We start from the raw sequence: 22,030 nt of genomic DNA, 5'->3' as shown, positions 1-22,030 counted from the left end.
TTGCGTTCGGTGGTTTTTAGTTTATTTCTCTCCCCTTTTTTGCGCTGAGACGTCTTCCCGTGGGCAAGATGCAGATGTACGGATGCCGATACCGGCCGAAGGGGAACGGGCAAGAAACAGACGAGAGAAATCATAACACTCACCACCCGGCCAGCCGCGTCCGTAGCGCGCGGGTGTTATTATTTTTTATGACGGTTTATGAAAATTGAGAATATTGTGTGGCGCTATTTGTTGGCCCGCATTTGCGTTCGCTTTTTATTTATGTTTTCGGCCTTATTTTTTGGGTGGGCTGGCAACGAGATGTTTGTAGCTTTTTTGTTCGCTCCTAGATTTTCCTTTACCGGCAGCATTGGGAAGAGTTAGCGTGATGCACGGCACCGGCCAGCGATTCAAGCGTGTAAAGAGATCAAATGCCGGTGCTTATGGTGCCAAGACACTAGGGGCTCAAGTCTGTGGATTTTGGATCAGGAAATCAGAGTTGTTCAATGGTTGGCCACTTTCCAGTTTGATTGTTGGACTTAAATGAGCTTATTATCATCAGGATCTCTAAATTTAAAAAAAACTATAAATTAAAATATGTGCGATAATGCCCAACTGTAATTTTTATATCTAAACTATAAAGCGAAAGCTACGAGTTCCACAATGCAGCTCAATATAAAATCTAACAAACAACGGAACTCCAGCACACAGAAACTTTATCGTTTTCTGTGAGGGCGAATCTGCATGAGTCCTTTCTGGCAGCATCGGACGACACTAGCCTTTGGCTAGATATCGATCATAACGCCAGGATGACCGCCTCCGAAGCTTTGGCGGGAGGGGCAACGGAATCCTTCCGATTCTTATGTCCCAGTTCCGCTCCTGCCATATTTACATGTCTGGCGGTAGTCCCATTTGTAGTCCGGTGCCGTCGAGATGGAAGCCTTGCTGCAGCAGTCCACGCAAACACACAGTTGCAGTTGGCAGGACCAACTTTTCAATTCAATTTTCATCTCGTCCTTAAGAAAGCCCAGGCCTCGGGTCCGGGCAGAGCATATTTTTCTTGGCCGGCAAGAAAAGCTGTTTCAACCGGCAACTTTTGCTCCAGACAAAACATGGCCATTTAAATATCAAAACAAGTGCCCCATAAATAAATGGGCCAGTGGCAAGTTGCAGCAGCAGCACCGTCCTGCGCTTTGCAGCATATTGTTTTGCGTTGCGCATAGGTTTGTGCTTTCAGTTCCGCATTGTTTTTTTTCCTGTTACTCAGTCGTTCTCTGGCTTTCGCTGCAAAGGACTCGCTCTTTGCATATTGCCCACCGCTGCCAGTTTGAGGTCCTGCTGGCTGGGGGAAGGCTCATTATGTGCATGCAGACTACCGTAGCGCAGGGAAACAATATGAAACTGTTGGGAAAAACGCAGGACACACGAGATGTTGCACACAATTTATGTGCATAATGATCAAGCCCCGTGTGTCAAGCTGGCTGCTCCAGTTTGTGTTTGGCTGACACTAAAAAAGAGACACTGGACAACTGGAAGGGCCATCAGGAGTCCCACCACCAACAGGAGACCCATTTGAATCCCCATTTGTGCATATGCATTCTGGAATAAATCGCCCTTTAGTTTTGGCCGCTCAACATGGCCGTTGCGCATAATATAGGAATTATTTAGATTCGCAGCGCCTGTCCTCACTAAAATGTTCGCATTGCACTGGATTTAATTTTATATTTTCAAACGATCGAATCAGTAGAACACACATGTCATCTGAACTGTGATGATCGATCAATAGATCGTTCAATTACTTTTCGCGACCCCACAAGGGACCTCCTGATTGAAATTTCCCTGAATCATGTTAAACACACAACCCGTGTTTAGTATTTGGAACTAGATAACGGTCCTGCAAATAAATTGGCACAAATTGCAGAGTGTTTGCATATTGTCCCGCACCCACCCGTTCGTGGCCTGGCCGGCCAGCGACCGCAGCTTCGCGAGCCCGACATTATGTTAGCATTTTTATGCTCCGCTTGCTGGCTCGCTGCCTGCCGCACCTTGCACGCTGCAGCACCCTGCCGGGACCGTATAGGGCCAGAGCAGAAGTGGGACAAACACAGACACAGACAGGGGCTAACACACATTTGAAACCGACAACATGTTCGGATCCTTTTGCGTCCTTCCGTCCCGCGGGGTCGTCGCGTGGTGGTGATGGTGTTTAGCACATTGTTGGCGATTATCCTTCGTGGGCGCGAGGCACTCGCCGGAAGGTCGGGACGGCCAGCAGCAGCAGCAAACAGCATCTCATTTTGGGCAAACAATAGGTAGCGCGCGCGTAGAAATATGCTGACATATGTGCGTCGGGAAGAATCGTCCTCAGCCGCTCCGGGTCCACCCGCAGGGGTTGGTTTACGCTCTCGCTCGTCTCCCCTCCTTCTTCGGAACGCAATCGGATAAACCGCCGCGGCACCGGCAATCGCCTCGGGTTAGGACCCGGGCGGACAATTATCTCGCTTGCTCGCTCACTCACTCTGTGTCGGGAAGTTGATTTTGAGTTGCATTTTTATGGCGTTGTAATGGACTCGCGCGGTGGCGCGGTGCAGCATCTCCCGAGGTCCCGGCTACGATGATTACTGTTATTACAGCTTTTAAGGGTGGCATATGGTGCCAAAACCGCGGCTCTACATTAAAAGGATCTCTTCATCAGCACGGACCGGTTCGAGGTGATTCACCGACCCCGCGGGGCACGGATCCTCCGGGGAAAGAGAGAAACTGGTCCCGGTTTGAGCAGTTCCGGGAAGTTCCATTGCAGCAGTTCTTGGTGCGATTGGTGAAATTTGGGCGTCTTTTCATGTTTTGTTATGTTTTTTTGGAGAATAGTTTTTCAAAGTTACAATATTTTAGCCTCTTTTCGGAATCGGAACAACGCACACAACAACAGAATATTTCCAAACTTGTGTCTATTGTTTCATTTCATCTAATTATCTTAAAACTTATCCGGTTTTCCTATAGCTGCATGTTTGTTTTTCAATGATTTCGAACCAGCTTTATTGAGCTTTTTTATGTATCGCTTTTGTCTTTCTATTTTTCAATTCCACTTTTTAAGTTCTTTCTCAAAAAAAAACAATGATCCTTTTTTTAGGGAACGATTTTCGTTCTAAGCACTTTTCCCTGCACGATGCCCGTCGGGGAACTGATTGCCGGAAGGAGTGTATGTTTGAACACTTGTTACGAAGAGAGCGAGCGTCACTAACAGCGGGGCCAGGCCCACCGGGCAAGTGGAAAGACTACCTCTTCATTGTCCCTACCCTGGCTAACCTATCCCATCCCGCTCCGGTCGCATCCCGAGGACCACCGACGGAACGATGAAGTCATTCCTGATGAAGTGCGGCCACCGCTCGAAGGGTGATGCACGCGGGTTCCCCCTGCAAAGCATAGGTAGGTGTGCTGCCATCATCTGTCACATTTCATTACGCTCCTGTCGCATTTGCAACCAGCAAATAGCGAACCCCTGGCGGACACACCCTGCCCTGGCTTTCTAGATGACGCGGCACTTGCGAGGGTAGCCCGTTGCGGTGCCGGAAGGCAGCATATTTTTTTCCTTCCCCGATTTGCCGATGGCACATTTCGGGTCATCTCATCTCAGCGGACGTCACCAATGTGATCGTCCCGGTGGGATTCACGGTTCGCTTCCGGCCCGCACCGGATCATGTTAATTGGTTTTATATGATTGCAACAATCGTAAAGTGTGGTTGGCAGCATATTTAAAAGAGCGCGCGCGAAACTCGCATCCCGGTTGCGGCCTGCGCCGTGACAAGGAAATATGTTTCGACTCCCTCAGAGTGTGCTTTACGCAAATTTCGCTACCAAGAGGCTGCTTCAAAGTATTGACTGCCCGCTCGCTAACAATAACATATCTTACAAAATGGGTCCTGTGTGGAACCATTTATCACACAACTTCAGCCCTTCGGGTTTAAGATGTCGGTCCGAAAAGCTTAAACACGCATCTAACGCAGAAAATGGCAAACATTCGCTTTGACGAAGTGTGCCCAAAATTCGAACCCAGCGAATGGTACGATTTTGGCGCCCCAACGAATGGCCCGGAAATGGCAAGATAGCGTACCGGCATCGGTGAAAATGGCACCGGCTGGGTGGGTCCAACAGCTACGGGCATTAACCCAACAATCGATATCTGGGCTTCGCAAGGACACGACCACTGTCCTTTTGGACGTCTCCGAATTTTCCTTTCATGTGCGAAAGAAGTCACACCACAAGCGGCACCGATATTGGCGCTAACCCTTAGAGGGCTTTGTAAGTAAGCGAAAACTTTTGACCTACAACGAACTTCGTGTAGTAAATTTATGATATTTTGTCTTAAATTTTGAACAAACATTTGAACATAAACATTAAAAGAGCGCCACAACTTGCTACGAGCAACTTGAAGGCAACGTTTCTTCTTAAATCTAAATCCCGATAAATTTATTCAGAACCAGCTTTCGATGCTTTTTAGGAGCCAACGCGCAATGGATTTCTTCACAATATTTAGCAAATCATAACCATTGTCGCATTAATGGGTTAAGGGATGAGCATCGCAAGCGTTGGTCCACCAGACCTGGAATGGGCCGAAAATTCAATCAGAAAAGTGTTGCGGTACGGTGCAGATTTATACTCCCGACGGGCGGCGTTATCGGCCACCTTACGGCTGACTTAACTCGTTCGTGCACCATTGTTTAACGCCGTGAAATATCGAAATAATACTTTCCAACCCACCAGCCGTGGCGCAGAACCAATGCCGGTAACTCTTTCGGCGTGACTTTCGGCACGAGAGGTGAGTTGCTGGCAACCGACTCTCCGGTGGCTCGGCAAGGTGGATGAAAATGGTGGTCTTTAATGGTTTACTTTCTAGGATGGTACGTACGAAGGAGTTTGCTACCTTCTTTATGGCCGCCTCAGAAGTATGTATTTACAGTGGTACTGGTTGAATGAGCATTCGCCTAGCGTCGGCACGATAAGGACCGTGCTCTGGCTTTGTGATTGATACGCGTGGCACTCGCGCTCGGCGTCCTAATAGTTCCTTCGAAAACCCCGGAACCCAATTCGCGTAACTACCGTGGCTCATTAGCATAATTTGATCGTAATCCACCGGAAACAGAGCAATACCGTCCGTTGATTTTTATTTCACTTTACGGCTCTCCGTTGCGGGACACCCCACAACACCAACCACAACATCTTCTCGGAGGTGTTTCAAAAATTGATAAAACCCGTGCCGTAAATCATGAGCCTGCCAGGGCGCCGATAACAATCATCATCAGCCACCGGCAAAGGTTCTTTCCTCGTTTGTGAAGTCGTTCCTCGGATCCTGTCGAGCGAAAAATGGTTCGTGAAAATTCCCACCGCTAAGTTGGACTCTGTGGTGCCGTCTTTTGGAGCGGGAACAAGGACCTATTCGTAGGCCAAATAAGAAAAAAGTACCCAGGGACCAACACCTTGCAGGCTTCAAACAAACCAGAATGGGCCTTAAGTGGAACCGTTTTATGCTTGCTCAAAAATCACTTTGAAGCCACCGAGGGGGACAGGGATTTAAGCGCGGCAAGGAATCGCCCAATTTGATCCTTGAAAGTCGTTCCCACTCGGTGGCACGCTCGCCCCGCGTTGGTGGCCGTGCATACGTCGTCGCACGTCGCGTAATTTATTATGCTAATTTCTGCGCCCGTACAAATGACTGCTCCTTTATCAACTGGTCCTTATCTGGGTGCCAGTTAATTCATGCCGCGGGAGCCTGTGGTCCATTGTTCCGCGGCTGGCACGGTTTTACAAATGGCCGTCACATTTCGGAAGGTGGCCGGAAGCTTCACCGTCAGCTGCGGAGAGTTGCTAAATCAACGGGACGAGTCATTAAGTGTTGAAAATTCTTCAAACCGAACTGCTCGACTTATGACCATCGTGAAAAAGGCGATCATTTTTCACCCAGTGAAAGCTTTATCCGTGCGAACGAAACAATTTAATAACTAGTAGCTGGACGGAAATTGCAAACGTCGCTGTTAAATGATAATAGAGCCTCCGTTAAACGATAATACGTTCTAACATTCAAGATCAAGGTTTCGATGATGAATATTATTATGATGATCGTTTGTCCGAATTGGAAAAAACAACCACTTGCCCAAAGCGGCCCACGTACCTTGGTTCCGGGGTGCGAAAATTGTGTTTTTATTAAATCTTCCGCAAGTTTTCTGTTCACGATACGAACCCCGTTTAGATATGATAATTGATTTGTTTTGCCCGAGCTCCGTGCCGATGTTTGCCGTGCTCAATTAGGTGTGTCGGGACGGAAAAAAATATGCAAAATACCGACACGCCACGGAAAATCCTTGGAAAACTCAATGCGGCGGAAACGCGACATTTTGTGGCGCCAAAAACACCGCACCTCGGTGGGAGTGGGAAAGTGGGAAAATCCTTCCAGCGTTTCTCCCGGGAACCTGCTTCCGAAGAATGCCCCTCTCGTGTTCGTGCGCCCCTTCGTCGCCGGCGAAAAGGGAAGAAAATTGAGAGATCGCTATCGTCAGCATATCGCGGCGACGACGCCACCGAACCGGGTTGGAAATTTAATTTGTAATCAACTCCTCAAATGATGCCGAACTGGGAAATGAAATCACTGTCGTCAGCTCGGCGTCGGTAAACGTGGGCCCAACTTTTGCTCCGCCACCCCAACCACCCCGGAACAGGAGGCGCCCACAGAAGGAAGAACTCATTACGGTTACATGATTATGGCAACAATAAAAAGGCGGCATCATATTTTCCGCGGTCGCGTTATCCGTTTCATTGTTTTACCGGCACCCAAACCCCGCCAGGGCGAGGGGCCACTTCCAGGCCAAGTGGAAGTTCTTTCGGTTCGGTAAATTTGCTTGGCAGGCTGCGGAAATGAGCAATTTCCGCGGCAACCGCGCGCGCAATCGAATCGCCCGGTCGGGGATGGTGTTACTGAAAATTGTTCCAAACCATAAAGTCATTACCTTTTCGATCTTCGAGCACGGTAGGCGTTGGATAGCCGGCGTGGAAAACGGAACCACTTTTATGGATGCCCCCGATTGCTACGATTTGGATTTTTGGCAATTGGTGCCGATAGCAATCGCTGGAGCCGCCAACGGTGGAGCCGCTTTTGGGTGACAAAATGAGTGTATTTTTGTCCTGGGAGCGGCTCAGAAGACGACGTGGTTAACGTGGAGAACATGGAAAGTTGTCTAATTACATTGTGTTCTGGGCCGCCCGCCATTTTGTGGGCTTCCCTTCTTCGTCGGTGATAGCAATAAAAGTTTGCAAATGTTGAGCCGACTTTGGCGGCAACCAAGATGGTGGCGTAAACAAAGAAGCAGAAGTAGAATAAATAAATTATGCTCAAAAAGTAAATGCCCCAGCATAAAATATACGATACAAAACCCACAAATAATATAAATAGTATAAGAAAAGATCTATCAAGCATGGAACTGATTAAATGAGCTACTAAGTAAAAGATTGTAAAATATTCCAATCATCTTTGAAATAAAACGATCAAATATTAACGATTTAACTACTCACCCAGCGGAAGCGACGGTCGTAAAGTAATTAAATTTTCTCAACTGCACCACAGCAGCATAACTCACCGTTTCTGTGTGAGAAACCCGAACCTGACCATCGCTTTCTATTTCCCAGCGGAAAAATTAAGGGCACAATCGAAAGGGAAAATCTCGCCACCTCGGCAGCACGGCATCTTCTGATTCCTTCCTCAAAACTTCTGTCCATCACCACCATATGGGCTGTGGCCTGTGGGCCGCGCATCGTCTGGGCGAAGAACCCCTTAACCCGCTTGCTGCTACCGCGCGATAATTATTAACTCCAATCTCATATTGTCGGATTAGGCCGTAGCAATCAGTAAAGAATATTATTTATCTTTTGTGACCGCGCTCTGCTGCGTGAAGAACCCATCCTTCCCGGGCCATCCAACCCCGTGCAACGAGGAGGCACGATGGTTAGGGATGGTTCTCGAGGACGAGGGCGAAGTTAAAAATCGGCTTTAGTTGATTGCCTACACGGTGGTGCTGTGTCGTCGTGAGGGACACCACCCGGAAAGCATACTGCCAAAGCATACCGCAGAAAGTGGCAAAAGATGATCCTCGGTGTGCCTCCAAGTGCGTATCGCGGCAGGACATAGGCACAGCAGGGTGCTCCGGGGCCCGGTTCCGGTACTGCAACACACATCATATTGCTACTGGACGTGGATGAGCGGATGATAAATTTTATTGGCCTAATTTTCGGGTGCCTTCACAGGATTGCGCAATCACCGCTTCCCATTCTCTCTCTCTCTCTCTCTCTCTCTCTCTCTCTCTCTCTCTCGGATCCTAGACTGTGTGCCCGTAATAAACCGGGCAACGGCGTTCCTACTCGATCACGTGGGCACGGTGTGGACATGGCCACCCGAACGTGGCTAGAGGCTCTCACCGAGGGGTCACCGGAAACGGGACCTTCGATGGACACGTCGTCAACAAGCGATGCAAATCGGCTTATTTTTCTATTTCCTATTATTGTGATTACGCTTTGCGCAGGCAACCGTCCCTGGCCCTTGGCCCGGCGCCTGGAGCGGCGATGGCACAAATCGGATCCGAAGCCGAAGCGTTTCCATAACAAACCTATAACGAGTCGTGCGCACTTCCTGGCGCCATGTTCGATTTTTCATGCTTAGGGACGATAAGCGGTGACCTCATTAGCACCCTTTCGTCTGTCGCCAAATCCTGTTACCGATATTTTGCCTCGGTTTGTGAGGGATCCACGGGAAGGGTTCACCGTGAACCGAACTCGGTCAGGTGTTCGAATCAATCGGGTTGGTATGTTTGTAGCTTTAGGGTCATGGTACTGGTATTCAGGTGAGCAACGTTTGTTCTCGGTAGAATAAAATTCGAAGTGCTGTGTCTGTTTGTAAGTTCCCGTCGCAAAATTTGTCATAAAACTGTACTCTGCTGTAGTAAATCAAATCTTTAATCCAGCGAAAATATGAAGCCATCGGGTTAACATGAGCTTCGGCCGAGTGAGTCGGGTTGCTTGTCCTCTCGAGGAAGCGCGAGCAGAAATCCAATCATTTAAAGTGAGTTAAGACGGGTCAAACGCTTACTTTCGGAGATCCATTTTCTCCCAGCTGCTGCGTAAGTTCTCGATTCGGAAAATGCTCCCGTTTATCATCGCCATATCAGTGCGACAAAATAACCAATTGCACATCAATAACCAATCAGCACAAGGGGACACACACATCCTTGGCTCGCCAGATCTTTATTGCTGCTGGATCCCTCCTCATAATTCAGTGTTCTTCTGGTTCCCCTCATCGTACAAGAGCTATCGTTGGCTGCCACCGGTCAATAGCGCCGTGGGGTCGCCGGTGACTATTTATTGCACTACAAACTCCCGCACTTCCTCGGGAAGTGTGCCATTCGGTGAGGTATCATAAAGAAATAATAAATATTGAATTACTACCCCGACGGGGAGAAACACATTTTCCCACTCGCACTGATCACAGATTCAATTCCGGTAATTTCATAACCACTTCTCGCTTCGGTCGAGCACCTCGTTTTATGACAAAAAAACTCATTTCTACGACACTTAAAATTGTTTCTCCCGAATACTGTTCCCGAAGAATGCACCCTCCCCGAAAGAATGACCATCCGCGACAATTTCGGCTGTGCGCCGTTTTGGACTTAGGAAAAGAGGGACTCATAGCCACAAAATTATCACAACTCCAACAGCCTATTGTGCTTATTTTGAGGAAAATTTTATGTTAACTTTCACCAAAAAACATCAACCCGATTGGCCTAAAATGCTACTCAGTGCCAATGGAAGAAAATACTGAAAGCTTTGCCAAAACCTAGCTCGTAAAGAGCCTTTCAAGATAAATAGATTAAAACCTAACTCACAAAATTCACGTGGCATTGATTTATCGGGAAAAAGGCGAAAGATGGGTCTGCTTTTCGTAGTGAATATTTCGCAACACTGCGAAAAATCCAAAACAACGGCCCCCTTTAGACCACCTGCGGGGTTTGTGCAGTTCGTACTAAATCTTGAGCCGGATTAGCCGGCTTCCGTGTAAAAACGTTGTTGCAGATGTTTACTTACCGAGAATTTCTGGACGGGAATATCGCAACAACGCAGGAGAAAACTTGCTCGCAAACCACTTGCAACTGATGCAGCCGGCCACCACTCGCAAACGTAGCTCAGCGAACGCAACATTGTACATCCCCCAACCAATTACTAGACTTGACCAATTACTTCGCTTCACTGATCACCAGCCAGCATCACCGGCTTCGTCGTACGGGTGTAAACACGGAACGTAACACGTAGATAAGACACTAGCGCAAGATCTTCGCACTAATCGCGCACCTTACGCCACGGGACGCGAAATACGATTTATGTCCGCCCGAAGTAAACGACCGGCGCGCGGGAGTTGGTTTGTTGGTGCCGTACCTGCTGACGTGATTCATATGCGGATCATGCGGATCTGAGAGTTGGAATGTAAGTCAGTGCCACGATAACGCACCATCCACTTATCAGATGACCGGTTGTCTAGGGTCGCGTGGCGAACATACGTCGTTGTCACAAAAGGACAGTGACCACAACCGTGGCACAGATCATTGTATTTCGCAGAGATGAACCATTGGTGCAGTTCACAAATTTCCTGCAACAATTTAAGAAATTGAAAGAACTGAAATGCCAGTCAGATGTCCAATAACAGATACATAGACACATGACACGCCATACAACAAATAATCACGGCACAGGAATGTCCCCGTTTCAAATCATACCTGACACTTGGGCGCACACAGCCAGCAACCAAACATTTCGATTGTTGACCACCTTTGCAATACGAAAACGGATCCTGACCTAGTTTCATGCAGAGCTGGAATTCCTTCTTCAGCTCAATGAGCTACAAAATAAGGGCATCCTTTTGAAATCTTCGATCCTTTTCGGTTCCCTACGGACAGACCCAATTCTAGAAGACGAAAAACAGTTCTATTATCATACAATTAAATTTATTAAACTTCATTTTGATATAGATACACCCATAATATGTATAAAGTACAAATATATATTTGTGTATATTCAACGGATCAAAGTAAAGTACAATTGTGATGGAATGTTCTAATCTACTGTCATAAATAGTGGCAAAATCTTGTCCGTTTCTCTGCCGTCTTCCGTCGTCGTTCCGTCTGTACCTTCTTTTGTTCTGTTCAGCTTTATCTACCAACATCAACATATCTAACGTGTTTCTAAACAATTTCGCACTCGTTTTCCTGTGTAGGCCCTGTGTGGAGGGGTTGTGGAACCGTTTCCAGCCCGTGGCATTGGCGGGTTTCGTGGCGTCACAAAGTCATAGCGACTTTATCAAATTCTCTCGCTAGTCATTATTAAGTGCGACGATCGCAATACGACCATCGTTGGTGTTGTTTGGGTGTCTCTGAATGTTTGCTTCAACTATTGATTACGCAATAAATGGATTAGCGGAGACACGCCCAGGTTTGGGGACTTACACACTGAATGTGAACATGGGAAAAGGAACAGTTGAAGTGCTCGATATTTTGGGTGATAGGCAAAGAAAAATGATAGTTTTAAATCAGAAGTATTCGTTTTAGTACAAAAAATACTATGCGAACAATGTTTGCCCACTGTGTATCCATTCACCTTCCATTGACACAATCGAAAGAAATCGCAAAGAAATACCTTGGTGGACTGCACAGATAGCGTCACGCTCGGAGCGATACAATAATTCCTTCGAGTAACAACTGATTACAGAAGATTACAATAAAAATAAGATCACGTTCGACCGTCCGAAAGATGGTCACTTGCTAAGTCACTATCTAGGCAGCTGAGCGCTGACTCGCTAGGACGTTTTCTGTTTGAGACGCGCTACACGCGCACTCTGGAGAACGTGGATATTGTTCCTCCGGATTCTAAACACACAGCACAGTTCTAAGACATTCTCTAAACACCGAAGGATTCATTTCTACTCTGTTTCAACGTGCTCCTGATGGATGGATCTACACACTTCACCGTCTTCAACGAGCTCGGTAGGGAAACACTATCAAATTCCTTTTCCATTCGGCTATCGGCTTCACCGACGTACACAGCGAACTGTTTCTCAGCGCAGTTGAAATGGGCATGCTGAAGAAATCTGATGGAGCGACTAAAACGGAAAATGATCAATGTCTTTCGTTTCATAACCTACGAAACGGATGTTTACGGTTTCCTATAGGATTATCTACGTTTGATCTTTCCCATCTCTCTCTCTCTCTCTCTCTCTCTCTCTCTCTCTCTCTCTCTCTCTCTCTATCTCCCTCTCTCCATTTTCTTTCTCTCTCTTCCGCTCTGTTCATATCTATCTCTACCAAGCACATCGAGATTCTTGCTATTGACTATTGCCTATTTGCTTCTAATTTGTTACTCCCATTTCGTCACATTTAAGGTTTTCTTCAGCGTTTGCCTTTTTTGTCGCTTGTTGATTCTTTTGTTTTCCTTTTTCCTGGTCCAATTAACGTCATAAGTCAGAAATCAATAATCCACCATTGCTTTTCTTGTTTGGCTTGCAATACGATCGCGCGAGAACGAACGAGAAGATTTGTTTCGTGGTGTGTTCTGTAAATTCAACAGTTTCGTACAGCAGTTCAAGAAGACTAAGAAATCGTTGAAAACGAAACCAACCGAAAGGGTCTTGTTGCGCAAAGAAAATCTCTATTTTCGCGAGCTCCGCAAATATCGAATGGGAGCGCGCTAGGCTAGAGGCGCAAGGGGTGCGGAGTACAGCAGGTAACTCAGTGCAGGATTTGGAGACAGTAATAATGAAGAGGCAAGGTTTTCCTGTCGACCGTTACCTTGAGCTCCTTCCCGTAGAACGGCTCGAGCCGGGTTTGCCGGAATGAAGTGAACGACGGCCAAAGCAGAATAAACATTAAAAATGCGGAAAATAGAGGTGCTCGTGAGACGCCGATACAGCCGGAATGTTGCCACATTAGGTGCCTCAGTAGTGAAGGTGCATTCTTCTCAGCCCATAATTGGAAGTTCCATTTTATGTTGCTTTGTGATCGTGCGATTTAAACCGATGGTGCATGACAGAGAGTTGGGGAATGTGAATGTGTTGCGCTCGGTTATAGTGGCCAACACTTGAGTGGCTGCCGTTGATTGACTTTCGATTAAGTAACCTATCACTCGACAAGAGAAGGCTGGATGCCGAAATAGAACAAAATTCATTCCGTACAGATTGACTAATAAGCACAATATTTGGCTATCTAAATAAAATCATTCTAAGGCAAAAATGGTAATATCTTAAACTTAGTAGTATCTTAATAAAACATATATCATTTGACACAAAACAAGCCGAGAAAAACCCCAAGTGCCAACCCCAAGCCGCGACAAATGGGCAACAATTGCTAAGTGCATCACAAAGAAGACGGATAAAGTACGTGCTTTTGCGTGTTGCAAACATTATAAACAGGATGATAGTACTACTATACTGCACTTTGATAGTTTTTTGCTCATCTGTGTTGTGTTTCTCCTTCTTTCTTGGTTGTGTATCATATTAACATCGATGCAATTTTCAAAGACACCTTAGGTGTGTGCAACGATGTGTTTGAAATGCTTTTGAAATGTTGAAGGTATGTACAGCACGTACATTGAGAATGTTGTACTCATGTTGTTTGAGAATGTGTGTTTTGTTTAAGCGCCTAATGGTACATTCAGAACCTAGGGATAGATGGGATGGTAGCGACATTGTGCACGTCGTCTATCGTTAAAAATAGTAATGCTGTCGTGAAGAATACTGACAATTGGAAATACACTATTTGAATGAAATGAATTGTGCAGCATAGCGGATGAAATGGATGGAACGTGTAGAAAGCATAGACATAATCAAAAGATATACCGAATTCAGATTGCCGTTGGGCAGATGCTGATAAGGAGGAGAATGGTCGCCACAACAGAACAAATTGTAAAGAAAGGGTGTAAAACTTCAAGCTGAATCTCGTAACCAATTGGAAGAGCGAAGCGTACGGCGATCGAGTTCGATCGATTAGGTTTGGGTTTGAATTTCCTCTTCTGTGTTTTCGCTGTAAGCAGCGGGGGAAAAGGGGTGGATGAACTAAACGACATACCGTTCGGCGTTGGCCGCACCGTCGATCAGCTCTAGCAGTGCGTCCAGGCGGAAGTACAGTTCCGAAAAGCGTTCGTATTCATTTCTGCTTATGACTAAACATCCTCATTCCATTATAATGTCCGGTTTCGCAAGCGATAACATTTTGCTACCGCCGACGGAGCTACCGTTGGTGGGAGCATCGGGCCCAGCGAGCGTCTTCTCATCGAACGGTCCCACAAGCGAAGAGTCCTGCATGGGCAGCGGTTTCGCTACACCAATGCGAACTACACCCTTCGGGGCCCCCTTTAGCGCCTGGACTGCCTGATCGAGAGAAGCATTTTCCAGCACCGTATCGTTCACGAACAGCAACCGATCACCGGGAATGAGACGACCGTCGAGCTGCGCGACACCACCCGGAACGAGTGAACGGATCACGATCAACGTATCGTTCGGATCGAGCGGATCCTGATAGTCGAGGATGGAGAAGCCAAGCCCACGCTCCCCCTTGATCAACTCGATGATCTGTGGCTCGGAGCTCCACATTGCCAATCCCGTGAGTGGTTCGAGGCTCCGTGATTTGATCTTCGAAAATCCATCGTTCGATCCACCGTTGGTGGTGGCCAGACTGCCATCCGATTTAGCCTTAACCAGCCGTTCCGACGGTGTTAGACTGCCGTGCAGTTGATGCTGGGCCCGCTTTGCTGCATCCGCTTCCAGCGAGCTGATCAGTTGCTCCTCGGTGAAACGCAACAGATCCGGATCGCCACGAGCACAAACCATACACACATCCTGCGGCAACTCCTTCAGTATCGACACCACCTTCAGGTGATTCATTCCCAACAATCGCTGTCCATTCACCTCTACAAAAAGGGGGCCCCAAAAAAAAACATTAGAAAAGCAGATCGCGGATAGACTCTATGCCGTCGTTACTCACCCAGAAGTTCATCTCCGGAGCGCAACAACCCATTCTGTCCCACAGGTCCCTCGGGCAGTATCGAACGGATGTAGTGATGGGGACGCACCTCCTTGCCACCTTCCACGTCTACGGTGCCCTCCAGCGAAATGCCTAATCCACTCGAGGCAGCGAATTTGCGAATGTTGGCCACAATAATTTGCACCTCGGGACCAAGAATGTTAGTCCATTTGTGGACAATGTACGCCGTCTCATCATCGTCCTGTTCCGCCGTTACTGCAACACCACTAACTGGCAGTCCCTTCAACGAGCTGCGCGTCTTGCCATGCTTATTGATCGCCACTAAGTTGCTCGTTTCCATCAATGCTTCGCTTCCTTGCTCGCCACTATCGAGGGCCGCTTCCTTCATTTTCATCTCTCGATACTCTTGATTTTCAATCGAGTCTTTTGCGCGCGCCAGCTTCTTGTGACCCATTACGACAGGCCCACCGGGGCCGTTGAGTTCTAGCGGATCCTCGCCACCATTGAGCGACTCTTCACCATCGTAAGCCACTCCGCCCTTGAGTGTTTCCACGGTACGTTGCTGCGGTTGCGGTTTATCGATGCCGCGGGGCAAAATGTCCAAAATGTTGCTACCGTACTTCGAAAGATCGGTTGGTCCCAACGGTGGAGGTGGTGTGGCTGGTGTCGGTGGTTTCATCTCGTTCGCTGCAATCGCTTGCTGCAGCTGATCGTACTTGGGACCACGGAGATACCGCTCGAGACACAGCGACACCACATGGCCGCTCTGCTTCAGTACGTCCACCGCTTGATGGTTCGAGAAACCGTGCAGTGACTGCCCGTCAACCTCGATGATGCGATCGTTCACCTGAATTTTACCACTCAGATCAGCCGCACTGCCGGGAGACACGCTTTTCACAAAGATTCCCGATAGCTCTTCCTTCTCACACACATATCCGGCGATCGTAATGCCCAACCCGTTCTGATCCTTGCGCAGCTCGACCGTAAAAACTTCCGTCTCAGGAAATTCGATCGGACTGTCCTTGTCGAAGGGCAAAACGCCATCCTTGTCGAGCAGATTAGCGATCGAGTACACACTGTAGATGGTACCGAAGCCGGAATCGGCCAGATACTGCTTCAGCTTGAGGGGATCCGCCAACAGGAGCGTTGGAACGATCGCGGAATGGTCAAATTCACCACCGAGCGGTGTTGTTGGAGCAACGCTGGTCGGATCAACGGGGCGAGCCACAACGAGCTGCACGTGTGTCCCAGATTGGCGCAACACCGAGGCCACCTGCTCCGACACCATTTCGTGCAAGTTCACGTCACCGATCTGCAGAATCTGGTCGCCACTTTTCAACCGCCCATCACGATCAGCTACACCACCGGCTAGAATCGTCTTCACGGTGACGCCCGTTGTCCGGGCACCGATTATACCGAAGCCTAGCCCTGTCCCGTCGTTCACCAACTCGATATCGAGGATGCGCGACCAGTCGGCCGGGCCAATGACACCACCAGCGACAACCGGCTCCGGGACAGATTTCGGTGAATCACCAAACGCCTGAAGGTGGGCACCCGGGTGGGTATGTTCACTCTCGGGAAGGTCCTAAAAGGGAAGTTGGTTAGTAAGGTCAATCAACCTCGTGATCCTCACCCGATGTGACGATATACCTGTACAATAGAAGGCACCTCGAACAGCGATGGGTCGTTGTTGAGCTTTAACGACGCATTTAGCAGCTGCTGCGCATCCAGTGTTTGAGGATGCTGAACGGTGGCAACCACTGGTCCCTGCGGCACTTGTACCATCAGCTGACTGTGGTCGAGGAGTGTCATCTTCGGTGGCATAGCCCCGCCGATCGGGATCGGAGCGGGGCTTCCGGGCGATATCTGCGCCGATGGGACGCGTTGCTCGTCCTGGTAGTCCGCCTCGAAGAGGTCCGTCCCGGGCGGTACGTTCAACACCAGATCACCACTGTTCGCGATGTCGAAATCTCCCGGCAGAATCGAGGGATGCTGCGTAATCTGGTGGTTCAGTTCGGACAGTGAGTCCTGGATTTGGACAATGTTCCGAAACACCGGATCCTGCAGCAGATCGATCACCAGCTTCAGGTCGTCGCTAACGTTGAGCTGAAGCTTGTTCGGCTCCATCTCCTCGACCGTCTGCTTGATTAGCTCGATCTGCTTCAGCGCGTTCGACACATCGCTCGAGAGATGCATGTTGGCGTTCGTATTCATGCAGCCGCCACCAGCAAACGGAACGCTACACCACACCAACCGCTACACCCGGAACGCGAGGCTCAAGCATCAAACAGACCGAGGCAGAACGTAAGCACGGCACGCTGTGCGGGGTAGTGGCCTTTCTATTGTTCCTCCCAGCGAATGTACACTCTCACTTTTTCAATTCAACCCACTTCTCGCGGTGACGAATCAGCAGCGAAAAATTCCTTTCTTAATTGATGTTTACGTGCTGGCACAGAGAAATAAGATCCACAACACTTGACAGCTGTCAGTTTTGACACGAAGTAGTAGATCTAGATCAGTTCGTCATTTAGACATCTTGAACAGCAACTGCTGCTTTTGCCGCCAAAACTAGCTTCGCTTGCATGCTTATCAACAAGTTCAGACTGTACGGTTGCGAAAGTTTAAAAATTGCAAAGCAATGGCTTCAAAGCTAGCTGCCCCAACGGAATCGGATTTCGAAAACAAAGATGAACTCCGTTACCTTCAACTGATTTGTGAGATTCTCGCCAAAGGAAGTAAACGAGCCGATCGCACCGGCGTGGGAACGGTTGCCCTGTTTGGTTCGCAGCTGCGATATAGCCTTAGGGACGGTGCTTTTCCTCTGCTGACTACGAAAAAAGTGTTCTTCAGAGGAATCGCGGAAGAACTTCTGTGGTTCATCAAAGGGTCAACGAACGCGAAGGAACTGCAGGCCAAAGGGGTGCGGATTTGGGACGGTAACAGCACCAGGCAGTTCCTCGATTCGTGTGGCTTCGCCGATCGAGAGGAAGGTGCGATTGGATTAGGCTTCAGTAGTAACAATCGCTTAAGCAAAATTATCGCATTAATTATTCTACTCCTATCCGGCAGGTGATTTGGGGCCAGTCTATGGATTTCAGTGGCGTCACTTCGGTGCAAAGTATGGAACATGCCACGACGACTATCGGGGTAAAGGTAAAGATCAGCTGGTGGAGGTCATTGACAAGATCAAAAACAATCCAACCGATCGACGCATCATTATGAGCGCCTGGAATCCGGTGGACATTCCAAACATGGCCTTACCACCCTGTCACTGTTTGGCGCAATTTTTCGTGGCAAACGGAGAGCTTTCGTGCCAAATGTACCAACGTTCGGCCGACGTAGGGTTGGGTGTTCCGTTCAATATTGCTAGCTATTCTCTACTAACGCATATGATCGCGCACGTAACAGGGTTAAAGGTAAGCGGAACTACCACCGACGACCTCGGTTCGACGTTCAATCGAACAAATGTTCACCTATTCCGATACTGTCGTAGGCTGGCGAATTCATACACACGACGGGTGACACTCATATCTACTTGAATCACATCGACGCACTAAAAGAGCAGGTCCAACGCACGCCGAGAAAGTTTCCAACACTTACCTTTAAGCGTGAAATAACATCGATCGACGACTTTCAGTTAGATGATTTCACCATCAACGATTACAATCCGTATCCGGTCATCCGCATGGAAATGGCTGTTTGAGCAGTAAGTAACAAATGAATTATTTCAGTGTTGTCCAAGTAACACCGGTGAATCTGCCAGCTACCCCAAAACAACAGTATTACCTTAACACACAAAAATCTATATTCCGCATTCTGCGATACGCGATGGAGTGTCGTGAATTATTTCCAGCTTTTAAATCGCATAAAACCACCCAACAGTTCTTTCAAAGTTAAGGCTGGCCAGACGGCAATCGCATCGCACAAACAAATCGTAGCGTCTGGACCGGCCTTAACGTGTGTTCGACGAGAGACAAAACTTTTTTTCATTTTTCATCATTATTTCTGATCATTCCGTTTCATTTATTCAACAAATTTCTGTGCACTTCCGAACAACAACTGTCGTAAACACAACTCAAGAATTTTTCAATAAATCAACATAAGTTACATGGAACAACTAAATCCAGTGTTTTGCTTTAATCGTTAATCTGTTCTGTGAAGCGCTCTACTTCGTCTCGTACTATAACGTACTTGTATCGTGTGTATCGCGTATATTTTAAATTTAATTTTACTCTAACCAAATACACGCAAAGGTATGGTGTGTCAGGGAAACATTTTGCAACTGCCAGAGTCCGTCTTCACAATGTTTAGCCAGTTGATAAGCGTAACATGAAGGGCTGCAACGCATTACCCGGATGCTTTCTTCTATCTGATCGTGCCCTCAACAACGGTATTTTCTATTCCCCGTGCACCATACACCCGCGTACGTGTTTTGTGTTGGATTTGGGATAGTAAAGAAAGTAACTTAAAACAATGATAAGCATAATAATCACGGTTAGATAAATTAAGCAGAGCAGGAACAATTTCCCTACACGCTGGTACAACGATTTGAACTGCGTGTCCCCTATCCTTGCGATTATCTCTTTGCTTCTCTGCCTTCAATTTCTATCGGTTGTTTGCCGTATTTACAGATACACAGTGCTAACTTCACATCCCTAGACATCGCCGTACCTCTGTGAAAGATAAATCACGACTGCCTTAAGCACTCTCTATCTCTTTTATGCTCTTAATCTTCACTATCTCTTTGATTTACTTTGGATTTGAACGTGGTTTGAAACAGTTATGTATGCCGCTACGACGAACCCTCACGTATATTTACACACTCTTCCAGCTAAGTTTCGCCGTTACATTTTATCTCGAATCTTCTCTGTAAAAGCATCACCATCACCCTCTGTTAGTCGATCACATCGATTTAAATACTTTCATCGCCGCTGAGGCAGTAGTGGACAGTTGCAGGTGATTCGCAATCAGCGCGACAAACCCGCCGATTAGAGAGGCCATGTTCGGGAACAATCGACAATCGTACCCCCGGAACTGCCCCTCCTGACCGTGTAAATATTTGGCACGTAAGCAACGAGATACTCACGGTCACTCATGGTCGCTGCTTCGTGAGCGTCCACCGTCGAAGCGATTGGCGAGATCCCCTTCGCGTTGCTAGAACCTTCTTTCGTGAACAAACTGGTTCCGCCGTTTGAATCGTAACGGCATGTGATAATCACGAAGAGACCCGCCGCGAATGCCAACGCCGTGAATGAGCAAGATTGCCAAATGCAACCTATGATGGTCCACTCTCGCGTCGCAGTTTGCTTTCCGAGTGAAATCTTCTTTCTTCTAAGGAGGTGGTGGTGCTTCTAACGGTCCGATGATGTTGGCTCAAGGAGGATTCCGTCGACAGGGTAGTTCGAAAGAACCTTCGAGAATAACGGTAGACGCAGAATCGCACCACAAATGCAAGCCGTTGTTAGTTGCAGGGTTTTGTCGATGAAATTGAAACGCGACGCGGAATAGACTGTTTGACTCTATCTCGTTGCAGCATACGGGGGTGGAGGGGGCGCCAACTATGTCGTTCATATCACCAGCGGACCACTTTAAGGAGCATCCATCGGCAACAGATCGGAGAGTATTTCGCGGGTGTTCGTATCGACCGTGTCCGGGAAACGAATGTCGAACGAAACCAGCAGATCACCCTTCCGATTCGGTTCCTTGGGGAAGGGCAGCCCGCGGTGTTGCAGCCTCTTTACGGTGTTCGGCTTCACGACCTCACCGACCGTCGAGATGGAAAGCATTTCTCCGCCCAGGGTCGGCACGTTCACGACTGTCCCGCACAAGGCTTGCCGGAGAGAAATTTTGGCCGTGTACTTGATGTCGCTCCCTTCCCGCCTAAAGTGCGGATGTGGTTTGTCGCGGATGATGAACACGATGTCGGCCGGAACTTTTCCCGGGATTTGGTCACCTTCGCGAGGGAACGTTATCTTCGTGCCCGATTTCCAGCCCGGCTTCACGTTGATGCTTACAATCTTTTCCTCCTTGATGGCCGATCCGTCCTGGCCCAGTACCATCTTGGAGATTTTCATCTTCTTCTGGCAGCCGCTGTTCACGTCGTCCAGCGTTACGTACAGATCGTGCTCGATCGGCGGATCCTGGACCTTGTGCTTTCGCTGTGGTGATCCCTGGACGTTGAACGACTGTGACCGAAAGGCTCCGCCCGGGAAACCGCCTCCTCCTCCCATCGGACCACGACCGTCGAAGCCGAACGGATCACCGTCCATCATATAGCCACCGCCACCACCACCTCCACCGCCAACGCCATTGTACATATCTTGGTAGAAAATGTTGGCCCCTCCGTCGTTGCCGAAGAACACGCTGAACGGATCGTTGGTGCCAAAGAACTGCGCGAAGGTTGCCCGCGGGTCGCCGTGGAAGTTGTACTGGAACTGGCCGGACTGTCCTCCAGGGCCTCCAGCGCCACCCACTCCACCTTTCAGGCCCTCCTCACCGTACTGGTCATACACGTCGCGCTTCTTCTTGTCCGACAGAACCTCGTACGCTTCCGCCACCTCTTTGAACCGCTCCTCGGCCTGCGGGGACTTGTTTTTGTCCGGATGATATTTCAGTGCCAGCTTGCGGTACGCCTTCTTGATCTCATCGTCACTGGCCGTCTTGGGAACGCCAAGAATTTTGTAGTAGTCTTTCGTCATCGCTCTTGTTTCAGGTTTCTCTGTGCGCGCGCTGTGCAAAGATGTTCCTCGATTCGATCGATTCCAGAATGTTCCACTCCGAGCACCACGTAACGCGCGTGTGATGGGTTCTCACGCGAAATTTAAACACACGCCAAACACTGGCCCCGAAAACGTCCTTTTCGCAATCGTTTGCTCTGCAGAAATATTTTTCCCACTGCTTGCTACGCTTACGAATAAAACCGTCGTGAAAAGGGCCTCTGCAACAAACACTTTGCCTGGGTTTGCAATAAGGTATTCGCGCCCTTCGCAAAA

General features: G+C 48.4%; 3 protein-coding genes across 4 annotated transcripts; 1 reads left to right on the top strand and 2 right to left on the bottom strand.

The window, feature by feature from the left end:
- Nucleotides 1-11,041: 11,041 nt before the first annotated feature.
- LOC131206419 (patj homolog) lies at nucleotides 11,042-17,404 on the bottom strand. The gene is made up of 3 exons (XM_058198964.1): nucleotides 16,689-17,404; nucleotides 15,039-16,623; nucleotides 11,042-14,964 (listed from the first exon to the last, which is right to left on the bottom strand). The coding sequence occupies exons 1-3, from the start codon at nucleotides 17,250-17,252 to the stop codon at nucleotides 14,228-14,230; spliced, it is 2,886 nt and encodes a 961-aa protein (XP_058054947.1). The 5' UTR covers nucleotides 17,253-17,404; the 3' UTR covers nucleotides 11,042-14,227.
- A 230-nt stretch (nucleotides 17,405-17,634) lies between these two features.
- Nucleotides 17,635-19,160, top strand: LOC131205232 (thymidylate synthase). The gene is made up of 3 exons (XM_058197247.1): nucleotides 17,635-18,028; nucleotides 18,108-18,454; nucleotides 18,532-19,160. The coding sequence occupies exons 1-3, from the start codon at nucleotides 17,677-17,679 to the stop codon at nucleotides 18,739-18,741; spliced, it is 909 nt and encodes a 302-aa protein (XP_058053230.1). The 5' UTR covers nucleotides 17,635-17,676; the 3' UTR covers nucleotides 18,742-19,160.
- On the bottom strand, nucleotides 19,034-22,021 carry LOC131205231 (dnaJ protein homolog 1-like). 2 transcript variants are annotated; one of them, XM_058197246.1, is made up of 2 exons: nucleotides 21,280-22,021; nucleotides 19,034-21,237 (listed from the first exon to the last, which is right to left on the bottom strand). In XM_058197246.1, exons 1-2 carry the CDS (start codon nucleotides 21,734-21,736, stop codon nucleotides 20,627-20,629), a joined length of 1,068 nt encoding a protein of 355 aa, XP_058053229.1. In that variant the 5' UTR covers nucleotides 21,737-22,021; the 3' UTR covers nucleotides 19,034-20,626. The 2 variants fall into 2 exon arrangements, with proteins under 2 accessions (XP_058053229.1, XP_058053227.1); XM_058197244.1 differs by having other exon boundaries at nucleotides 19,034-22,021.
- Nucleotides 22,022-22,030: the final 9 nt, after the last annotated feature.

Source organism: Anopheles bellator, chromosome 1, assembly GCF_943735745.2.
Source record: "Anopheles bellator chromosome 1, idAnoBellAS_SP24_06.2, whole genome shotgun sequence".
NCBI lineage: Eukaryota > Metazoa > Arthropoda > Insecta > Diptera > Culicidae > Anopheles > Anopheles bellator.
This window is presented reverse-complemented; position numbering and strand designations above follow the sequence as displayed.